Raw genomic sequence first — 23,004 nt, 5'->3', positions numbered from 1 at the left:
TGTGGCCAGGGTGAATGCGAGGGCGCTGCAGCTCCATGACGTAAAGCGCTCATTTTGCTCTGGCGATTTGTGCCCTGCTAGTTGCGTTTATAGGGGGCGTGGCCATTACATCATGGAGCTTGTTCGCCCTCATTCGGCAAACCGCTCACGTGAAGCGCCAGCGATCAGCAGAATCAAATTTGTTTGTCCTACTCCAACGCTGGACAAACATTGTAGCAATGTGTTTGATCGCGCTGAGCGCTTGTTAAGTCTACTCCCTTGTCTCCCGTCGCTACCAACCTGGTGTATAAATCCCTTAATTGCGTGATATAGTCCTATAGTTTTATACTGTATTTCTTTAATTTTAGATGTCTAATCCAGTTCCCATTTTCTCCTTTTACTGTACTGTACATCACAGAACCTTCTATTCTTGGTCACTAGAACCATTGTGTGTACATACATTACATTGTTCAATGACCACTGGCTTATAGAAAATATCCAGTCTCTAAATAGGCTGGTCGACCTCTCCTGAATTAGTGCTATCCTATTGGATACTTAGCATTTTATACCATGTATTTAACATTCATACAGCCTCTAGATATGTGTGGTTCATTTCCCCATTATTCTTCTGGGTCAATTAGTCTTCTAGAAGACTAATAATTCTATTAGTCTTTTGAGATTTCCACTTGAAACATGCTAATTATAGAGAAATTTAGAAGTTAATGGCAGATAAGAACCACCTAGTTTTGCCATCTGTTGTAAAGCCCCATAACTCCTATTTGATAATTGACTTTTACATAAGGATAGACTTATACTGTATGTATTCCAAGCGTTATTGAATTATTTAACTTTTTTTGCCCCATCAAATCTAAGAGTTGATAGAAGCATCCACTTGCAGCCCAGAGGCTGTGATCATTTACCACAAGTTAATGCTCTCCTAACATACCACAAGTTAATGCTCTCCTAACATATTACTAACAAACAAAAGATGTACTGTATTTGCTACAATGAATTTGACAGACCACTCCTTGTTGTATGCTAAACAATGTACATGTTAGTCAACACAAGAAAAATGGTGGAGCGAATGGTCTATGGTGGAGCGAATGGTCTACCTGGCACAGTTAAGATTAATTTGTTTGTGTAAATAACAACTACAGGTAATGGAGGAAAAAAAGAAGAAAATAAAAAAAAGACTTCTACACACATCCTCAAAGTTCTAATCTTTCTCATTAAAAACATTTTTTTTTGTTTTAGCCCTGAACAGGCAGACGCAACTTCGTACAATCTTAAAATACAGCTGCATAGCAATAACAGTTGCTCATCACCTATCCTGCCAACATAAAAGCTACATTAAAATAATTGCACTTTGCAGCCCATACTTTTAATCATTCAGTTTCCAAATATAGTATGATAGGGTAATTAGTACAAGTACTTTATATACCAGAAGCCATGCTTATTTAATTAAAAGTGGAAAAAGTTCAAGAAATGCTCCATGTTACATAAAACATATTTACTTAAGATTTAAAATCCAAAGTATGCGTCTTGTAATACGATTATCTTGATCAAGGTCTTTGTTTAAATTAAACAAATTAATCTCACCTCGTTATGATCTTGTATGGATATGTTTTCACTCAGATCATCATCCAGTATTTGCTGCACAACATTGTCAGAAACCTGTGATTTAAATAGTCTTGCACATTCATTAGTTGACTGCCCTTGAACTGTCTGAGTCATGTTAAAGTTATTCAGCATAGATTCAGAATTATCAACCAAGGTTAATTCAGTCTGGCTTGGACTAAACAGTGGTGGTGGCGGCATATCATTAAAATTATTTTCTTCTAAACCACTATTTAGCCGATTAGGCAGGTTACTGGCAAAATGTTGCTGAATACAAGCTGACTGATTAAGAAGTGAATTCCCATCCATATCATCTAAATGCATTGCTCCAGCGGTCTTCGGTTTATGTATATTAAGTGCTTCTGCAGATCTTTCAACAAGGGCCTCTTGCTGCTGCTGTTTTTGCCCTGCTTGAGAATTTCCATTGAACTGGTTGAATATTGTGTGCCCAGAAGGCTGAACAAGGTGTTGAAATAACTGTTGAACTGGCTGCTGAATAATTCTTGGACCTCCTGGAGCTTGAGTTACCATTACTGGTACGGTTACCTTGTAAAGCTGTCCTAAACACAAAAAGATAAACATTTTGATGTCAAAATTTGAGTATGTCATTATTTGAAGTTTAATATATTTTATACGGTACATCAATAAAATGAGACGGTCACTTCGATTACATTCACGTACTGTATATAAGCTTAAAAATTGTTATTTTGAAATAGTCATGTGAAAATTACATATGAATAATGTTGCAAAATAGTGATTTGCAAACACATCAAGACGCAAAATTAGGCTTAAGCAGGCTTATTAGGTCTACTGCGACCTCCCTGTACATGTTTCGAATGGGGAAAAAAAGTAAATGACAGCAATAAACTAGTATGATAATTCCAGGGAAAACAAATCCTGGCAGGATGAATTTAAGTCTGTTTTCGTTTGCAAAATTATATAAGCTTTTAGTATATTTTGTCAAACAAGAAAAAACATTTAGATTAAATAATTTATAAAAACTTCCTAAACAGTAAATCAAAGAATTAACACAAGTTTTACATGTTTTAGAAGATACAACATGGACATTTTTCAAATAAGTGGGCTAAATAAAATTAATTCTGAGCACATGTATTTTTCATACTCATTCATGCTTAGTTCTACTTACAATTAGCAACATAGCTTCATACAACACCAACTAGAAATTATACATGTTCCCCAGAAAAGATTAATGCATACTGAAGGAATATAATATGCAAAAGTATCAATTAGAAATGAAGTATATACTCAAACTAAAAATAAATAATCTGTGTTATAGACTGATGAAATAAAAGGAATGAGCAATAGTTTAACGACTAAGAAAAATACAGTAATAGTTCCACCAGATAAGAGACCTGTATGACAAAAACTCCCTGAATTATAAATGTAAAGCATTTAGGACATTTGCGACCAAAGAAGAAGAAATGTACTGAGTTATACAATAGATCTTACTTACAGACAGCAATAGCAAAATCTGTGGTTCAGTTCCACACTACTTCACCTTATACTACTAAAAAGCAATATTGTATAACTCTTTTCTGTACCCTTATAACGTATCTGGTTATGCTCTTTTTGCAGGGCACGATCAGACATACCGCACAAATGGAGCAGTCGGTCTGACCGAAACTGAAGTGGAGACATCCCCACTTCCTTTCCCCTCCAGGAGCTGTGTGACAGTCACGGGCAGGGACCCTGACAGATTTCCCGGGGCCCAGGACTAGAGTTAAATCCGCCCCTCCTCACCCCTACCGGTATAGCAAGCTCCCCGCCCATTTCAAACTTCACGAGTGTCCAAAGTCATGCAGTAGCTGCAAAGGCAAACAAGATCATATCTTGCATTAAATGGGCAATGGATGGAAGGGAAGTAAACATAATTATGCCCCTTTACAAAGCTTTAGTAAGACCACACCTTGAATATGGAGTACAATTTTGGGAACCACTCCTTAGAAAAGACATTATGGAACTAGAGAGAGTGCAGAGAAGAGCCACCAAATTAATAAAGGGGATGGACAATCTAACTTATGAGGAGAGGCTAGCTAAATTAGATTTATTTACATTAGAAAAGAGTCGTCTAAGAGGGGATATGATAACTATATACAAATATAGTCGGGGACAATACAAGGAGCTTTCAAAAGAACTATTCATCCCACAGGCAGTACAAAGGACTCGGGCCATCCCTTAAGGTTGGAGGAAAGGCGATTTCACCAGCAACCATGGAAAGGGATCTTTACAGTAAGGGCAGTTAAAATGTGGAATTCATTACCCATTGAGACTGTGATGGCAGATACAATAGATTTTTTCAAAAAAGCTTGGACATCTTTTTAGAAAGGAAAGGTATACAGGGATATACCAAATATGTATACATAGGAAGGATGTTGATCCAGAGATTAATCCGATTGCCAATTCTTGGAGTCAGGAAGGAATTTCTTTTCCCCTTATGAGATATCATTGGATATCTGTTTTTTTTGTTTGCCTTCCTCTGGATCAATAAGTATAGATATAGGATAAAGTATCTGTTGTCTAAATTTAGCATAGGTTGAACTTGATGGACGTACGTCTTTTTTCAACCTCATCTACTATGTAACGATGAGCCCTCTTTTCCACCCTCTTCCCATGTATTTCCCTCCCGAGTCTCACGCGTACTCACTCTTTTCCTCACACACTCCCTCCCCCCTCTCTCCTCCCCACCTTCCGTCAATTGCCCCAGTCTCACTTAATGCCCCCCACAAAATACATACCAAAAAACCCCACATCCTAAATACATATAAACCCAACCCCAATACATAATAAAAAAAATACGACCTCCACCCCCCAATGCATATTAAAAAATACACCCTCCACCCCCCAACGCATATTAAAAATACATCCCCCACCACATATTACAAAATACACCCCACCCCCAATGCATATTACAAAATACATCCCCACCCCCCAATGCATATTAAAAAATACACTCCCCACCCCCAATGCATATTAAAAAATACACCCCCACTCCAAACACATATTAAAAAATACACCCCCAACCCATATTCAAAAATACACCCCCACCCCAATACATATTAAAAAAATACATCCCCCCACCCCCAACGCATATTAAAAAATACACCACCGAGCCCCAATGCATATAAAACATATATACCCCCAACCCATATTTGAAAAAAACCAAAAAAAAAAAACAATGCATATTACAAAGACAGAGAGAGGTAGAACCCCAAGGAGAGCACTCTACCAATGTGTAGCCAAAATGTATCAGAACCTAGTAAGGTGGGTGAGTAATGAATTAATTAAAACCAGAAACTTTAATTGAGTCTTAACTCTAAATATAAAATAGTATGGGGAACACTATAGGTCAAGTAAAATACTAATGATAGCCAGTGTACAGTGAATTAATATTAAAAATGAGCAAAGCAGACCACAATAATCTCTGTACTGTAAACCCAGAGTCTGGGATATGGCCGCACGATAACACTAGTGGTGTAGAGTAGATCCAAAGGATGGTTATAGGTCAAAACAGGTAACGGTAAGTGTCTAGTTTGTACTATGTCGTATGGCATAAATCAGCATGTCGATATCAACGCTGACTGTAGCAGTATACAGGTATAGCTGGTTACTTGTACAGGTTAGTGGTATTGTACCTATATCAGTAACACAGCACACAGAGTCAGTTATCTGTGTAAATAATGCCAAAAGCCGTGCCTGTTGGTGGTGGATCTCTATGTACAAAAGCCACTTGATGTTAGTATGGTGCGTGAGTATTGTACACACAAGTTAGTGGTATTGTACCTATATCGCTAGCACAGCCCACAGAGTCAGTTATCTGTGTAAACAATGCCAAAAAGCCGTGCCTGTTTATGGTGGTTCTCTGTATGTATAAGCCACCTGGTGTTAGTGCGGTGCGTGAGTGTTGTACACACACATACACGTAGCAGTATACAGGTATAGCTGGTTACTTGTACAGGTTGGTGGTATTGTACCTATATCAGTAACACAGCACACAGAGTCAGTTTATCTGTGTAATTAATGCCAAAAGCATGCCTGTTGGTGGTGGATCTCTATGTACAAAAACCACTGATGTTAGTATGGTGCGTGAGTATTGTACACACAAGTTAGTGGTATTGTGCCTATTTCGGTAACACAGCCCACAGAGTCAGTTATCTGTGTAAACAATGCCAAAAGCCGTGCCTGTTCATGGTGGTTCTCTATATGTATAAGCCACTTGGTGTTAGTGCGGTGCGTGAGTGTTGTACACACACATACACACCATATCAGTGTCAGTATTAATCTAAAACAGTGCACAAGTAGTGCCTGTTAACATGGATTGTGGTAGATTCGCGAAATTCATACACTCACACACATGTCAGAGAATATATTGACTGAATCAGTATTAATCTAAAACAGTGCACAAGTAGTGCCTGTTAACATGGAGTGGAATCACGCAATGCTTTGCTCATAACACACCAGACATACCTCCTACTGTATGTGGGGGGCTGGGCGCCTTTGGCAGCATGCCAGGAGCTCTCTAGTATCAGCCTCGGTGCGTCTGGTGATAGCTAAAAGTTAAGTTGATACCATCGGTAGCACAGCCATGCAGCTGAAGCTACTGGGTGCAGGAGGCGCTCCGACCGCCAGCGCATATCCCGCCCCTTTGACGCGATGACGTCATAACCTGGCAGGTTCAGCTTTACAGTACAGAGATTATTGTGGTCTGCTTTGCTCATTTTTAATATTAATTCACTGTACACTGGCTATCATTAGTATTTTACTTGACCTATAGTGTTCCCCATATTATTTTATATTTAGAGTTAAGACTCAATTAAAGTTTCTGGTTTTAATTAATTCATTACTCACCCACCTTACTAGGTTCTGATACATTTTGGCTACACATTGGTAGAGTGCTCTCCTTGGGGTTCTACCTCTCTCTGTTTTTTCTATTTGACATTACCCCTGATAGTAGCACCTCCACATAGCCACATCCAGCAAGCAGTAGCGAGGGTATTCCTTCCCCCTCCACTTCCCCTTTTCCCCTCCTTGTGTTTGGATATTACAAAGACCCCCACCTCCACCAATACATATATATATATTTTTTAAAACAGACTTACCTTGTGAATGGTAAGGCCAGGTCCATGGCTGTGGATGCCCGGCAGCCGGCGCTTCAAGTTGGACCCAACCCCTGGCCAGGCCCGGCTGCCAGTCCTATCCCTCAGCTGCAGGCCTCTATCCCACGCCGAGCTGCCGATGTCAGCCCGCGCCGGTAGCTGGGCCACGCTTACTTCCGGTGCACTGATGTCAGAGGGGCACGTCGCACAGCATCACTGGAAGCTCGGCGTGGGACAGAGGGACAGAGGCTTACAGCTGAGGGAGAGTTGGGGGCTCGGCCGCGAGAGGACCAGCAGCCAGGCCTGGCCAGAGTCCAAAACAGTAAAGCAGTAATCCAGGCTACATTTTGTTCCTTGTTTTACATAATGCAAACCAGGGGAGCTGAACCATTAATTTTTTAGGAGCACCACCCAGTTCTTGAGATTCTTAACGGCTTAGTTGCCAGTATTTAAATCACCTAATAAAAATAAAAAATACAGACAAATATTGTGGGTCGTACAGATTAATAAGGATCTAAAAATACAGTAGTTTAGCTGCATGAGAACCCCCCATTTCAAATTATGGGGGTGGTGGGGTCGCAAAACTGATCTGCTACAAATTTCCAGATTTTCACAAAAGGCACATAATTTCAGTGTCAGATTTGTGGTTTAGACAAATTAGCAAAGAATATACAACTTAAAAAAAGGTACAGCAGTGGGATACTACTCTTGGTGAAATTACTTTACATTTGTAATATGATAGCATGGAAAAATACACTGTTAGTGACAATCAAAATAATGAAACTGAAAATCTCAAAATAACTCCAGCACAAAAAAAACACTATGCACTTCACGAAAAGTGTATTAAAACTGCAGTCCAAGCAATATTTTAATTTAATCAGTTCTGTACTATGAGAAAATACTTTTTTTTAAAAACAACTTTTTAAACTACCATTTTTTGTTTCTATAGCAACCATTTGCAAAATAAAAATAACAACTGTTAGCTTGGACTGCTGCTTTAAAGCACATGGAAGAGAATTTGGGCCACTGCAACTTCCACCTCCATTTTGAGCCACAACACAAAATTATTTATAGATCATATTTACCCTCTCCCTCGACTAAGACATATTCACCCAGATTCTAGTGCGCATAACTGGAGGAAATGTCGACAGGTTGGTACAATGGCGCACAGTTGCTGAGCTGCCCAGTTATTCAGATACTGTACAAATACTCAACTGAGTATTACAAAAAATAACAGGCCAGGAATTAAAGCTTGATGTAGTGCTGTTTTTATTTAGCATTTTAAAAAATAACAGATAGGCAGAGTCCAATAAACTAATGGAATTTCTAATCAATGCCAGAAAAATGTAACTTGGCAGCACACTGGAAATATCCTTAAGCCCATTCCATTTGAACACTTTTCTATATGGACACTTTCTTGGCTATTAGGGAGGACCGTCAAGCAAGCTAAGCAAGTTTAGTACTGTAATCTAAATAACCTGGTATTACATTAGAAATGTAAAACTTAAGGGAGAAAGACACAAAAGAGGAATAAACTAGAGGAGGAAAATATTGTTTGAAGTTGACCTACAGCATGCAACCCACTTTTTTTGTTTCAATAAAGGTTTGATTATGCAGAATGGATGGCAACTGGTATGGTAATAGGAGTGTGTGCAGTTTATTCTTGGAAAAAATATACTGAAATCATTGTTTCAACTATACTGAGCAACTAAGGAGGAAAGCACTGTATACTGCACTCAGTCAAATAATTGTATAATAGAGGTGGAATAAAAATATACTTTTAATTCATAATGTATAAAATAAATGCCAAGGTAGAATTATAAGTATAAATTAAGATCTACACAGTAAATTAAAAAAATCTATATACAGGGGTAAAAGTGTGACAACATGCAGGAACAATAAAAGAAAAATGAAGTACAGTATTGCTGTCCTGTCTAGGTACAGCTATACTGTATAAGGAAGGCTGGACACCTGTCCTTAATAAATGAGCTAGGTAGTGATAGATGGTAGTATCTTATCTAGCTGCAATGTGTTGCAGGGTAGAATTAGGATTGACCCAGGGATAACCTGTGTAACTCCCCTCAGGTAAATGTATCCACTAATGGAATCCTATCTTTACCTTTTAGTAGGATAGCTTGAGCATGTAACCGAGAACGCTCTCTATACTATAAATCAGGTAAGTACAGTATACTGTATGAAGGTTGTCAGATGATAGAACGCATAAAATGAGCCCTACTAACATCGTGTGAAAAAGGGGAGAGAGATCCCTGGTACGCTAGTCTTGGAGTGATTAGGCAATTGTAATAGTAGTGCCAAATCAAACTGCTAATTATCACAAACTATAAATTAATGATAAACTCAGGCTTGCTTAAAGACTCCTAAAGTTGAGAGTTCTCCGCAATTAATTTAAACTGTACTGTTAAGCTATTTGATCTAGAGCAAACAGTTTTTCTCCACTTCCACTGAAAGTAAAGAAACAAACACAAATGTACAATCTGTGGAAGCTTAAATAAGTGGCAGTGCAAGACAAACTCATTATTTGAAGGAAGTGGACAAGAATGTAGGGAGAACCATTTCTCCTTCAAATAAAAGCCAAATAGCACTTTATGTTAATAATATATGAAGGAAAAAAAAAACGTAAATTATTTGATGTCTTTAGAACGCCTTGGTCTTGGAAAAAAGTGCAAATAAAAAGGTGCTTTACATGAGAAAATAGCTCCTCTACTCTCCTGGCCACGGTCATTGTCACAAGGAAGACCAATGAGCAAGAATTCAAAGGGCGGACCAGTATTTAATTAGTCAAGTTCCAATGTTGCAATGATTGCCTAAATTCTGGTCTTGATCATTTTTTCTCTTTTACGTCTTTTTCATAATTACGCCAGCATAGCAGACCTTAGTAATTCTGGTTCATCACATAAAAACAAAACGTTTATTTCGAAGATAATTACTTACATAAAAATAGTGCAAAATGGCAATTGACGTTACAAATTAATGATGGATTCTTAAAAATGGTTGCACAGCTTTCTTTATGTTTCTGAGTGGATCTTAATGTCATGATAAAACTTATGTTCCCTCCATCTTGGTTTCAACCAGTCTCTTTCTCTCTTCATGGTGAAATCCTACAGTATGTCCTCACATCATGGTGGTATCAAGATGTGCTGCTCCTTCCTCCCGCCCTACACTACTGTGTATTTATCCAGATAATATTCCTTGAAACAGCTCTCTTAATATATATTTCTATTCCAAATTAGATCCTGCAGCTCCAAACTGATATGATCTCATAAGAAACAGCACACGTATTCTATACATAGAATACCAAATACAGTATGGACTGGAAGATTCTCAGAGCTTTCGTCATAGCCTCTACTCTCAGCTAGTCACAGTTGTCAATAATCACTAGGTGTCAAACCTAAACAGGGTTTCTGCCTATTCTAACCTTTTAGGACAGCTGCACCGTCAATATAACTCTCCAATGTAATTGAACATACAATCAGATATAATATAAGAAAGATCAGACAATTATACTGTATTTTTATGACATTTTGCCTTTGATAACAGATTCATTCATTACAATATAATTATTGCTCAATTGGATTTCTAATTAGCCTTCAGAAATGACCCCAATGTCAAGATCGGAACCTTCCAATAACTCTTATTTTGTAATTTTTTTCAACTTTTGTGTAATGAAAGTCCATAATTATTCATACAGTATAGAGGAATTTTGTGGATCCAAGAGCTTTCCTCTACAAAAAGTGGACAATGCACTCCACATCCTACAGAATGCCATGGCTGTAGATTGTTTTCCTTACTTAAGGAGGGTATTTACCATTTTAGATTAATATGTTGCCAAGCCTACTTGGTTATGCTACTAAACAGCCACTTTCTCACTAATTTGGCTAAATTTGGATCCCAGACTGGTCCTTGGAAAAGCAGGAACCCAGAGAAAGCACCGATCAATTCACCAGAGGTAGCAAAAAATAAAAAAGGTTTATTGAATTACATTGTTAAAAACAAACTAACATAAAAAACAAAATCTCCTACATGTTTCAGGCTCTCCAGCCCTTGAGAGCTATATCTCAATATCTTTGGACATTAAGGGATGCAGAAACTAGGACCGAGATATTTATGCTAATGAGTTACTAAGGGTTAGGTTCAAGGCTGGCTCTAGTTTCCCTAGCTACTCTCTTATTGGGTCCATCTTTCCCTGTTAGTTCAGTCCTTCATTGTACACAATAGGCTATGTTATTTGCCCAAGAATTTATAACCTGATTTGCTGCGGATTTAGAACCATCTTTTGGACTTCATATGTCATATACTTTTCATTTTTGAGTCTCTCAGATAATTTCTCAGAGTCTCTGTATCGCTATTTTTGGAGCTGGGAGTAGTTACCTATACAAGATTGTCATGGAACAAGAATCACATTTCTGTTTCACCCCCCCCCCCCCCTTTCCTTTGCAGTTTCTGCCTGTCAGATTCTCAGTTCCAGCTGCATGTGTTTTGCTCTGTGCACACATACAATTGCCTGTGTGATAGACACAGTGTTGCAATCCCTGTCTCTGCCTTATGCCAGTGAGTTGCTAAAGCAACCTCAGCTTTTCCCTCAGAGTGGGCTAGTCTGCCTTCTCCCCCTCTGCTTTGCTGATAGATGGTCTGTCCCCAGGCTATCTTGTTACCCAGAATACACTTACACTTCCTTTTCCACCTTCATCACTGGCTGAGTGAGTACCTTCTGTATTGCTCTAGTGGCAGGGCCTTATCCTTTTCACCTGCCCTTACTACAAATCACCAACAGAGAGACATTATTCAAACACCAACATCTCATCCACAAGTGCATGTCCTTAATGCTGCTTTCCCTAAATAAAGTGACGAAAATATACAGGACTTGTTGTGTTTTGGAAAGAGGGCTGAGTTGAACCTATTTGGGCTAATCATCCTACACATGACCCTGGCCTCCAGAATAAAGATGGTACTTGAAAAAGCAGATTCTGGACAAAAAAAAGAAAGCTTTATGATCAAAGCATTGCCATTGAGATACCAAACCCATCTTTGCCAATCCGACAAATCTACAGAAATAATGATAGTGCCTGTCTATCAACTGAATTAAGGGAAGACGAGGAAGGACATAAGCTCAATGAAATGCCCACCGGAATGGCAGCACATCGACCCCCCTAGTCTTTGTTTTAAAAAACCTGAGAGAGCATCTAGAAACATTTTCTTGATATAGTTTGGCCATCAGACCTCAGAGGTACCCAATTGATGATCATGTGAGGCAAACCACCTATTCTCCAGGCAGAATTTTGCAGTAACTTTGAAAAATTTTAATATATTAATAAATGCAAGGGATAAATGCTGAAATAATCTCCAGACCATGTTCTGCGGAAGTTGTAACCCTAAAACAGGTTCCTCAACTTGTTCCCCAAAGGGGCCAGATAAGAAAACATTTAGGGAGTAGAAGGGCCACAAGTGTATCACAATATCATTTTAGATACACCAACTTGAAAATTACAATATTTCAACATTTTGCAAGCATGTAGAACATCTGTGCCATATATATTTACGTTACATTTACTCAAAAATGAGTTTAGTCGAAATGTATCATTAAAACAGTGTTTTGAAAAGGGAGTGCAACTTTTTCCCAGATCACAATACATTGTTGCAATAATTGCAGAATTCTTGAAACATTTGGTAAGGTTTTTTTTTTGTTTTTTTAAATAAGCCATTAGTCCAAATATGGAAAAAAACTGCATCAGAATTGAAGCAACTGGACATATCAATTACCTTTAACAAAAGTTCTTGATGATGTGGCCAGGCCAAAGGGGAGTGCTGTGCACAGAAAATTATGTACTCTGCAAGAATGTCTCGATATAAATCTGTGCTATGATACAATCTCCATACTGTTCCAATGATAATCTTGAGGATTCCCTCATAAAGCATCTAATATTCAAGGACCGATTAAAATAATGGAGGTCCACAAATGACCTGAATCCCCCATTGGCCATGCATACCAACAATAGCTAGAAGATTATTCCTTAACTACTTTGTAGTGAAGCAACCTATAATATTGCTCTATCCTTCAGCAAGGTGCACAGATTTAACAGTAATGCCTACAATTTCGGTTGGCTCTGTGGCAACAGTAACTGGACAAAAACGCAACCACCGCAATTCTATAGAATTATATAAATGCACTTGAAAAACCCATTGGTCAAACGTTATATGGGCCCTGACTTGACCATAGAAAGCAATCCTACCCGCTACTGACCAAGAGGAGGCAGTCTGAACCCAAATAGCATTATGTGTCAAAACCTCTGGAGGGAGGAAAGTACCCTATTAGGCTTTCTATCTCTCAAGAACAGGCGACATGCTTTTTACATAGTTACATAGTAGATGAGGTTGAAAAAAAGACGTACGTCCATCAAGTTCAACCTATGCTAAAATTAAACAGAAACGTTATCCTATATCTATACTTACTTATTGATCCAGAGGAAGGCAAACAAAAAACCCCAGTGTCATATCATCCAATGATATCTCATAAGAGGAAAAATAAATTCCTTCCCGACTCCAAGAATTGGCAATCGGATTAATCCCTGGATCAACATCCTTCCCATGTACACTTATTTGGTATACTGCACCGACACACTTTATTCGAGCAAATACCCAGTATGTACCTGGCAGATACCTGGAATGCGCCGCTCCTCACCTCTGACAAGCCCCGTTGCATTTGCCTTCCCAGCCTGGATTCATGCCTGGCTGACGGGCGGCTGATCTGTTAAATGATAATGATTAGGATTTAATAGGCTGCAATGCTTCGCGTGTCTACCAGATGGCATAAATTCATGAATTGTAATGCAGTATATATATATATATACTGTGCAGTATTGCAGCCAGCGGGAATAAAATGCTTCAATCCCTGCCTGGAAAATACCTCAATGCACTCGGGCAGAAAACAGTCACAAACCTCAATACACCCGGGTATACCCGAATTCGTGGGACTAGCCGAGCTCGAATAAAGTGTGTCGCCAGTGTATCCCTGTATACCTTTCCTTTCTAAAAAGATGTCCAACCTTTTTTTGAATAAATTTATTGTATCTGCCACCATAGTCTCCATGGGTAATGAATGCCACATTTTAACTGCCCTTACTGTAATGAACCCTTTCCTTTGTTGCTGGTGAAATCTCCTTTCCTCCAACGTAAAGGGATGCCCCCGAGTCCTTTGTACTGCCCTTGGGATGAATAGTTATTTTGAAAGCTCCTTGTACTGTCCCGGAATATATTTGAATATACTGTAGATATCATATCCCCTATTAGATGCCTCTTTTCTAATGTAAATAAATCTAATTTAGCTAACCTCTCCTCATAAGTTAGATCCCCCTTTATTAATTGGTGGCTCTTCTCTGCACCCTCTCTAGTTCCAGAATGTTTTTTTCCTAAGGAGTGGTGCCCAAAATTTTACTCCATATTCAAGGTGTGGTCTTACTAAAGTTTTGTAAATGGGCATCATTATGTTTACTTCCCTTCCATCCATTGCCCGTTTAATGCAAGATAAGATCTTGTTTGCCTTTGCAGCTACTACATGACTTTTTGGCACTATTGCTAAGCCTCCAGTCTACGAGCACTCCTAAATCCTTCTCCATCAAGGATTCCCCCAATTTATCCCCATTTAATTAGTAAGTCGCCTGTTTATTCTTGCATCCCAAATGCATAACCTTACATTTATCTGTATTAAACCTCATCTGCCATTTACCTGCCCACATTTCCAGTCTCACCAAGTCCTTCTGGCAGAGAAATTAAATCCTGCTCTGATTCTATTACCTTACACAATTTAGTATCAAGATAGAAAAAATAGGCTAAAGCGCTCTAATGCAGGTATGACAAGATAAATTAAGCCAAACCACTCACCAAGGTATAAAAATGAGTAATGATATAGTACTTAATATGCAATAGTATGGGTACTATCCTCCTGAAGACAGGTGGTAGATGGTACAAGCCCACTCACCCTCAGTCTCATTGGCAGGTTCCCCTGAACATAAGCAATACTCACAATCCTAGGAGTGGTAGGCAGGCTGTGCAGCTTCAGATATGCAGTATAACAGGAAAGTATGGAGGACAAAAGCGCACTAGCAAAAACGGAGCAGGAAGGACCCAGAATCAAAAATAAATTAAAAGGGCACTTTAATGTGACAAAAGACCCATCCAACGCGTTTCGAACGTCACAGCGTACTTTTTCAAGGATAAAACACAATGTAATGACATCCGTTAAATACCCTCTTACCTGTGAGCCGTTTCGCGCCAAAAAACGGAATCATGATGACGTCATGACGCAATGCGCGTCATTGCGCATGCGCAGAGTGACCCAGTGCCGTTCTAAGGGCAAAAACCGTTCCACAGGCAGTGTGGCCATATTTGTTATGGGCAAACCATAAAACAACAGGTAATATTACAGTTCCAACCACCTTTAATACAGGACAAATCGCCATGGCGCCTACACGCAATGCTAATCATTGCGCATGCGCAACACGGCGCTGCGATATCAATAAACACCATAATCACAAAAATGGGACAAAACCATCCTAATCCATAAAGAGAAAATAGCTAAGTATTAAACAAGTTGCTGGCCTCCTTATCTAATCATAAAGAGAAGAATTAAAATAAAAAACATATAACCACAATACATAAAAACTGAAATGAAATAAATTAAAAACAATGAATAACCTAAAAGACACGAGTAATATGTAATGGTACTAGAATAACAGGGAAAATATATCATAATATATGTAAAAACATCAATAACATTATATAGATACATATAAAGTGAACACAAATGCAAGATAACAAGCATGCTGTATATTATATGAACGTAATCAAGTTTTATTTGATCAAAATCCATCAATTATTGAACCAAATTACTAAATGACCTATACGGGTATATATAACAAATATCTATCCCTTTATTTCAAAAGGACACAAGAGAATCAGAAGAGGGAAGAGGGGGGGAGGAGGGGGTTACAGGTCCGCCTCCATAAGGAAGAAGTTTTGAGCGACTTTTCCAATGTTATAAATATATCTGGAGCCACTCTCTCCCCTATTGAGATGTCACTTCTGGATAAAGGCCTTAATTTTTCACCATCCATGAACTTTGATTTGTTTGATACCACCATTGATGTGTATAAATTTGTTCGTAAACTATCTTTGAAAAAGTTTTTTGATAATTTTATTCCAAATGTTTCTAGGTCGACCGGAGATGGTGACTTCGATGGGGGGACACCACTCGTTACCGAGAGTGATGTCTCCTCATCGGACTCCGTTACTCCGGTATCTACTACATTAAATACATTTAATGATTTCTGTACATTGCAGGACATGAATGATCTTTTGTCTGAGCAGACTTCTGATGAAATCATTATACCTACCTTTTCGGAATGGAATTCAGGCCTAAAAAAGAGCTCTATCGTCTACCCCACACATGTCAAAGGTCAATTTTTTACTATGTTTGAAAATTTGGTTATTAGGGACCTCCGTCTTCTAGCTCAGGGGTTCTCCTTTTCACGTATGGATCATGACAATCTGAGTCATGGTGAACGTTTAGCTTTGAAATCTTTAAAAAATAATCATGCTTTGGTTATAAAGAGCGCGGACAAGGGTGGTGCTGTAGTAGTGCAGAGTAGAGACAGTTATGTCAAGGAGGCATTACGCCAACTTGAGGATGGCTTGTCCTACCTTGTATTGCCCGCTGATCCCACTCTGCGCTTTTTGGATGTCCTTACTGAACTGGTTGACTCAGGTGTCATTATGGAAGTTCTTTCCAGGGATGAAGTCAAATATATTATACCATCACACCCTATTGTTCCTATCTTCCACCATCTCCCAAAGATCCACAAGACATTGGTCGACCCTCCTTGTCGTCCAATTGTCTCTAGTATTGGATCTTTGGGAGATGGTCTGTCAAGATATGTGAACGGTTTTCTTCAACCTTTTGTTAGAAAATTGCCTTAATTTATACGGGATTCTGGTGATCTTCTTGATCAAATTAAAAGCGTCACTTGGGAGAATCATTATTTGTGGGTAACACTTGATGTTACGTCTCTGTATTCAGTTATACAACACGATCATGGGATGGCAGCTGTTCGCCAATTTATTGAGATACCAGAAATTTCAATCGGCTTTTATTTTGGACGCAATTTTTTTCCTTCCCACGCACAACTTTTTCACTTTCAATAATAAGTTTTATTTACAATTAATTGGCACCGCTATGGGCACGAGCTTTGCTCCTTCTTTTGCAAATCTCTTTATGGGGTGGTGGGAAGCACTTTTCATATTTTCTAGTACCAATCCTTGTCGTCACAATATTGTTTTTTATAAAAGGTTTGTGGATGATTTAATTATTATTTGGAAAGGGGATGTCACTGCACTTCACTCTTTGTTTTTTACCTTAATGATAATATATACAATTTGAGATTTACATTAAATTTTCATTCTCATCACATTGAATTTCTAGATCTACAATTGTTTGTGGATATTGATAAATCAATCCAAACGGATGTTTATAGGAAATTAAATTCAAGGAATACATTTCTTAGGGCGGACAGCTGCCACCCATCTCATGTAATTAAAGCCATACCTAGGGGACAGTTCCTCAGACTGAGAAGGAACTGCTCTACACCTTGTGGTTTTCTGTCTCAGTCTGAGGATCTGGTTAAAAGGTTTTCAGACAGGGGATATTCCCAATCCCATATAGCATTTGCTTTTGATAATGCGTTGAAAACAGAGAGGGTGTCATTGTTATCCACATGTTCTACTGGGGATTCTCGTCTTGGTGTTAATAAGGATAAATATGTAAACAAGCATGGTACACATGGACTGGCAAATTCCAATAATAAATGTCCTTTTTTTATTTCACGAGTTAATAAAAAAAAGTGGAAAAATTAACTCTATTATTTCCAAACATTGGAATGTCCTATCTATGGACCCTGCTCTTAAAAAATATGTTGAATCTGGTCCTTCATTTGTATACCGCAGAGCGAGAACAATTGGATCATATGTCTCCACAAGTGACCTAATTACTCCCGGGTCTGTTAGTCCTTATATCACCAGGGGTTCTTTCAAATGTGGTTCCTGTAGCGTATGTAAACATATGAAGCCAGCAAAAAGTTTTTTTCAGGATGACTTGCCACAGTCACATGAAGGGATTAAAGGTAAAATTAAGGAATTTTATATTAATAATTTCATAAATTGTAAAAGTCAATTTGTCGTACTGCTGCGGCCAAGTTTATTCGAGCATTTGCCCGTTCTTGGCCGCAGCAGTAGCCTGGCGCGCGCCCGAGGGTGACGGGCGCGCGCCGAAGCAGCGGAAGAGCGCCCTCCGATCGGGGCGCTCTCCCTACCGCTGCCGGGTCCGCCGGGTCCCCCGGAACCCCCTGCCGCCGTCCCCCACATCGCGGGACACCAGGGCTCCCTCGGGGAGCCCTGGACGCGCGTGCAGGGGGCGCAGGCTCCCGAAGACGCGTGACGCCGAGGGGCGGCCACTAGCAAGCCGGGAAATCTCCCGGCTTGCGGATCTGGCCGCACTGCAATTAAGTGTGTCGGCAGTGTATATCTCATAACATGTGGCTGTGGCAAAAGATATGTGGGAAGAACGATTAGAGCTCTTAAGGTCAGGATGTTATGTTATGTTATGATACAAATCATCCTGTATCTAAACACTTCTCAGAATGTGGTCAAGGAGGGACTAGGAATTTCTCCTTCCTGGGCATTGAATTGGTCAATTGTAGACCTAGAGGAGGTGATCGCGTCAATCTTCTGAACTGTAGGGAGGCGTATTGGATTTTTATTCTCCAAGCGCGCTTCCCTATGGGTCTGAACATTGATTGGCAGCTAACCCATTTTCTGTAACATTATACTAATATATACTCGTATAGGTCATTTAGTAATTTGGTTCAATAATTGATGGATTTTGATCAAATAAAACTTGATTACGTTCATATAATATACAGCATACTTGTTATCTTGCATTTGTGTTCACTTTATATGTATCTATATAATGTTATTGATGTTTTTACATATATTATGATATATTTTCCCTGGTATTGTAGTACCATTACATATTACTCGTGTCTTTTAGGTTATTCATTGTTTTTAATTTATTCCATTTCAGTTGTTATGTATTGTGGTTATATGCTTTTTATTTTAATTCTTCTCTTTATAATTAGATAAGGAGGCCAGCAACTTGTTTAATACTTAGCAATTTTCTCTTTATGGATTAGTATGGTTTTGTCCCATTTTTGTGATTATGGTGTTAATTGATATTGCAGCGCCGTGTTGTGCATGCACAATGATTAGCATTGCGTGTAGGTGCCATGGCGATTTGTCCTGTATTGAAGGTGGTTGGAACTGTAATATTACCTGTTGTTTTATGGTTTGCCCATAACAAATATGGCCACACTGCCTGTGGAACGGTTTTTGCCCGTAGAACGGCACTAGGTCGCTCTGCGCATGCGCGATGATGCGCATTGCGTCATGACGTCATCATGATTCCGTTTTTTGGCGCGAAACGGCTCACAGGTAAGAGGGTATTTAACGGATGTCATTACATTGTGTTTTATCCTTGAAAAAGAACGCTGTGACGTTCGAAACGCGTTGGATGGGTCTTTTGTCACATTAAAGTGCCCTTTTAATTTATTTTTGATTCTGGGTCCTTCCTGCTCCGTTTTTGCTAGTGCGCTTTTGTCCTCCATACTTTCCTGTTATACAATTTAGTATCAGCAACAAAGATGGAGACTTTGCACTCAATGTCAACCTCAAGGTCATTAATAAACAAATTAAAAAGAAGGGGTCCCAGTACGGATCCCTGAGGTACACCACTCACGACTTTAGCCCATCCTGAAAAAGTTCCTGAAAAGCTCTCCCCCCGTCGGCGGCACATTGTGGGGCCTTAGATGCAGGAAGTAAGCACAGAGGGAAATCCCTCCCACGGCAGGTGGGTGGGGCCTTGGTTAGGGGGCAGGCCTGAGATGCAGTAGGAAGGACAGAGGGGAAATGCCTTCTTCTGCAGAGCCTCCGTGGGTGGGCGGGGTCTAGGTCAGTGGGGGCCGGGCCTCAACTAGTGCAGTGTGGGGCTGGAGCTGCAGTCTGAGAGACAGGTTGGGAAAGGTGAGAGGGAGGGGAAAGGTTAAATCACAGGGGTAAAAACAGACATTAAAAGGAAAGGATACAGGGAGGAAGAGACAACGCGAGAATGAAGTACAAGAGAAATATATAAGAGGGAAAAGAAAGAAAGGTGAGAGAGAGAGCAAAGCGAGAGAAAAGAGAGAAGAGAGAAAGGAGAGGGAAAAGAGAGAAAGAGAGAGAGCAAAGAGAGAGAGAGCAGAGAGCGAGAAGAGAGAGCAAGAGCAAAGAGGAGAGAGCAAAGAGAGAGAGCAAAGAGAGAGAAAAGGAGATGGAGAGAGGAGATGGAGAGAGAGAAAAAGAGAGAAAAAGAGAGACCTGATTTTTTTTTGCCCGCAGGCCCGCACATGTCTAGCTACGCCGCTGGTGGGAATTAACCCATTGGTGCCCACTGCCATGGGATGACCATAAAAATAATATTTTCCCTGGTAATACCCTAAGAAGTCTATATGGAAAACAGCTTGGTGCAGCCAGATTTAGTGGAGAAAGTGAGAACAGAAGTAGTTGCAGTGTGAACAACACACCGTAAAAGCCTTTGAACTTAAGTAAAAATAAAAAAATTCAAAAAACAGCAAGGGTGAAAATAATAATTAAAAAAATCATCATATGGACCACACTTTGAAAATAGTTCATTTTGGGCAGAACTGCACACATTTGAAAGGTATCCTAGCACTGCTTGAAGGCTTGAAAATATCTCTGCTGCTTCCTAGAGTACCTGGTGGAATAGACGGGAGTCATTAGTCAGAGAAAATATATAGAATTTGATCTAAAACTTTCCCGAAATCAGTATTCCCCTGTAAAAGGGAGTGCACACAAATAATGTTTGCAGCTGCTGAACAACTTTGTAGCCACAATGTACTGTATGCCTTGCTACTACAAAATATCCCAAAAATATCCCATTCCTGCCACTGCAGGTCACAACAAAAGACAAGCATCATAGGAAGTTAATGGCCAGCTTCAAAGCGGAAAGCAAGTTCTGCAATAAATACCTTGGGGCTCTGGTAATTCATCCTGCTCCCTAGAAGTTATACAGTGAGAGCCCTTGCCCAACAAATCTGAGGCAATAGCAAGAAGTGCCTACCGTTATTATTTAGTACAAATATGATCCTTTACTCCATGAAAGCTCAAAGTAGTTGGAGCTTCCTGCAAACTTGCTATTGCATCAGCTTTGTTTTTGGCAAGGGCTCTCACAGTATAGCTTCAAGGGGCCAGAATTACTTGCCAGAGTCGCAAGGTATTCATTGCATAACTTGCATTCCACTATGAAGCTGGCCATAATCTTGTTAGATGTGGAGTAGTCCACCATAAACAGCCTGGCAACTGGAGTGTCCACTTTTGGTATATAATTCAATAATGTTTGTATCTTTGGGAAATTGGTAAATCCTGCTAAATTTCCTGGAAGCAGATCCACTTTTTGCTGGACAGACCAGTCATTCTCAGTCTTCCTACTTGAAAATCTACAGTATATCAGCAAAGACTTCAACAATTCCAAAAACTGCCACAATTGAGTCTTTACTTTACCTGTTTTAGCAGAACATTTCTTTTGGATGCTACTGTTCGTAGGGAATTTGGCAGGCTTGGGTTCCTTTATCAAGTGCTTCCACAACCACAGACTTCATGTGGAGAAAAAAGGACAAAGAAATGGGAAGCGCAGAAATATGGGAAAAAGGCAAACAAGCCACTTTATAGATGATAAAAAACACAATAATGATATATAATAAACCAACAGAATAATGATAAAAGTCTCTGCAAATTATTGTCCAGGTTGTATACTGTACAATGCATTGGTGTGGAACAATCTAGGCCCCTATGTGTCAAAGGAGACTCAACCCGGCAGGCTGAGAGCTGCTCTATTCCGTGTCCGAGCCCTGGAGAAGCGTGTAGCTAGAGGGATTTTGGATGAAGAGGATCAAGAGCCGTCCCTACAAAACGGTCTGAAGTTTGGGTGAGCAGATTTCACAGGGGCTCGCTGACGGCCCTTTAATACTCTTGTCCCACTTATTGTCTTAAAAACCTGTGGACGGTACACCTTCTGGGGCTCCCACTTTCATTTGGAACTATACGTTTGCACTATTTTTTGCTTGAGTCTCCTTTGACACATAGGGGCCTAGATTGTTCCACACCAATGCATTGTATACAATCTGGACAATAATTTGCAGAGACTTTTATCATTATTCTGTTGGTTTATTATATATCATTATTGTGTTTTTTATCATCTATAAAGTGGCTTGTTTGCCTTTTTCCCATATTTCTGCGCTTCCCATTTCTTTGCCCTTTTTTCTCTTTATCTCAGCAAGGACGTGGGTCCCTTGCATTGGAAGCTGCAAATTTATTTGGGTTTTTGGCATTACATACCGTTATGTATAAATTATTTGAATCATAGTTAGAGCCAGACCCTTGATGCTCCTGAATGGTTCATGTCACATCACTATTCATTGTTTTTAAAGTGTTTATATATTTAAGGTTCAATTCATTCACCATTTTATTTCTATTTTTAGTTAGTTGAGTGTTTCACGGACCAATTGATAGGCGCACATATTTTTTCTTTTCTCTTTGTACAGACTTCATGTGCTGCCATGGTAAGACAGAATTGTTAGAAGCACTGTAAAGTTTTGTTTATCTCCATATTAATTTATTTTGGTTAAATGTACCCCAGATACTTTACAATTTGAACCTACATAAAAATAAACTTTAAACAGATGCTATTCAAGGGATTGTGAGGGAGGAGGGGGGAGGGTAAACTTCATAAAAAAGCAGTGATTGAGTGCTCTTATCAGGGTCACAGAATATTTTTGTTCCCAGGACAAATTTGGAAAAAGTTCTGTCGACCACATTCGGTCCACTTTGCACTCCCCCAACCCCACCCCCTTCATCATCATTTCATCTTTTCTCCTTGTCTCTGTCCTCTCTCGTGTATTTCTCTTTCCCCCTCATGTTTTTTAATCTAATTATTTTTCCAATGTCTTTCCTCCCCCTGCAGTGCTTCTCAATTTCTTCTTTCACCCCTCTCGATCTTTCTTTCAATGTCTTTTCACCCCCCCCCCCCCGCTTTTTCTGTTGGTGGTGGTCTGTATGGTGCCGTCTGTATTTTTGGCTATTGTTAGGTCCAAAAAATTAATTTTATGGCGGTCAAACT

General features: G+C 39.5%; 1 protein-coding gene across 11 annotated transcripts in view; it reads right to left on the bottom strand.

Moving 5' to 3' along the window:
• Positions 1–23,004, bottom strand: part of GTF2A1L (general transcription factor IIA subunit 1 like) — a 409,851-nt gene that overhangs the window by 253,850 nt on the left and 132,997 nt on the right. For all 11 annotated transcript variants that reach the window (XM_075595852.1, XM_075595846.1, XM_075595845.1 and 8 more), the window contains one exon: positions 1,579–2,156. In XM_075595852.1, the coding sequence (XP_075451967.1) occupies positions 1,579–2,156 (578 nt within the window). The remainder of the gene's footprint in view (positions 1–1,578; positions 2,157–23,004) is intronic.

Source organism: Ascaphus truei, chromosome 4 (assembly GCF_040206685.1).
Source record: "Ascaphus truei isolate aAscTru1 chromosome 4, aAscTru1.hap1, whole genome shotgun sequence".
NCBI lineage: Eukaryota > Metazoa > Chordata > Amphibia > Anura > Ascaphidae > Ascaphus > Ascaphus truei.
Note: the sequence above shows the minus strand (reverse complement) of the source record. Positions and strands in the feature narration are given on the sequence as shown.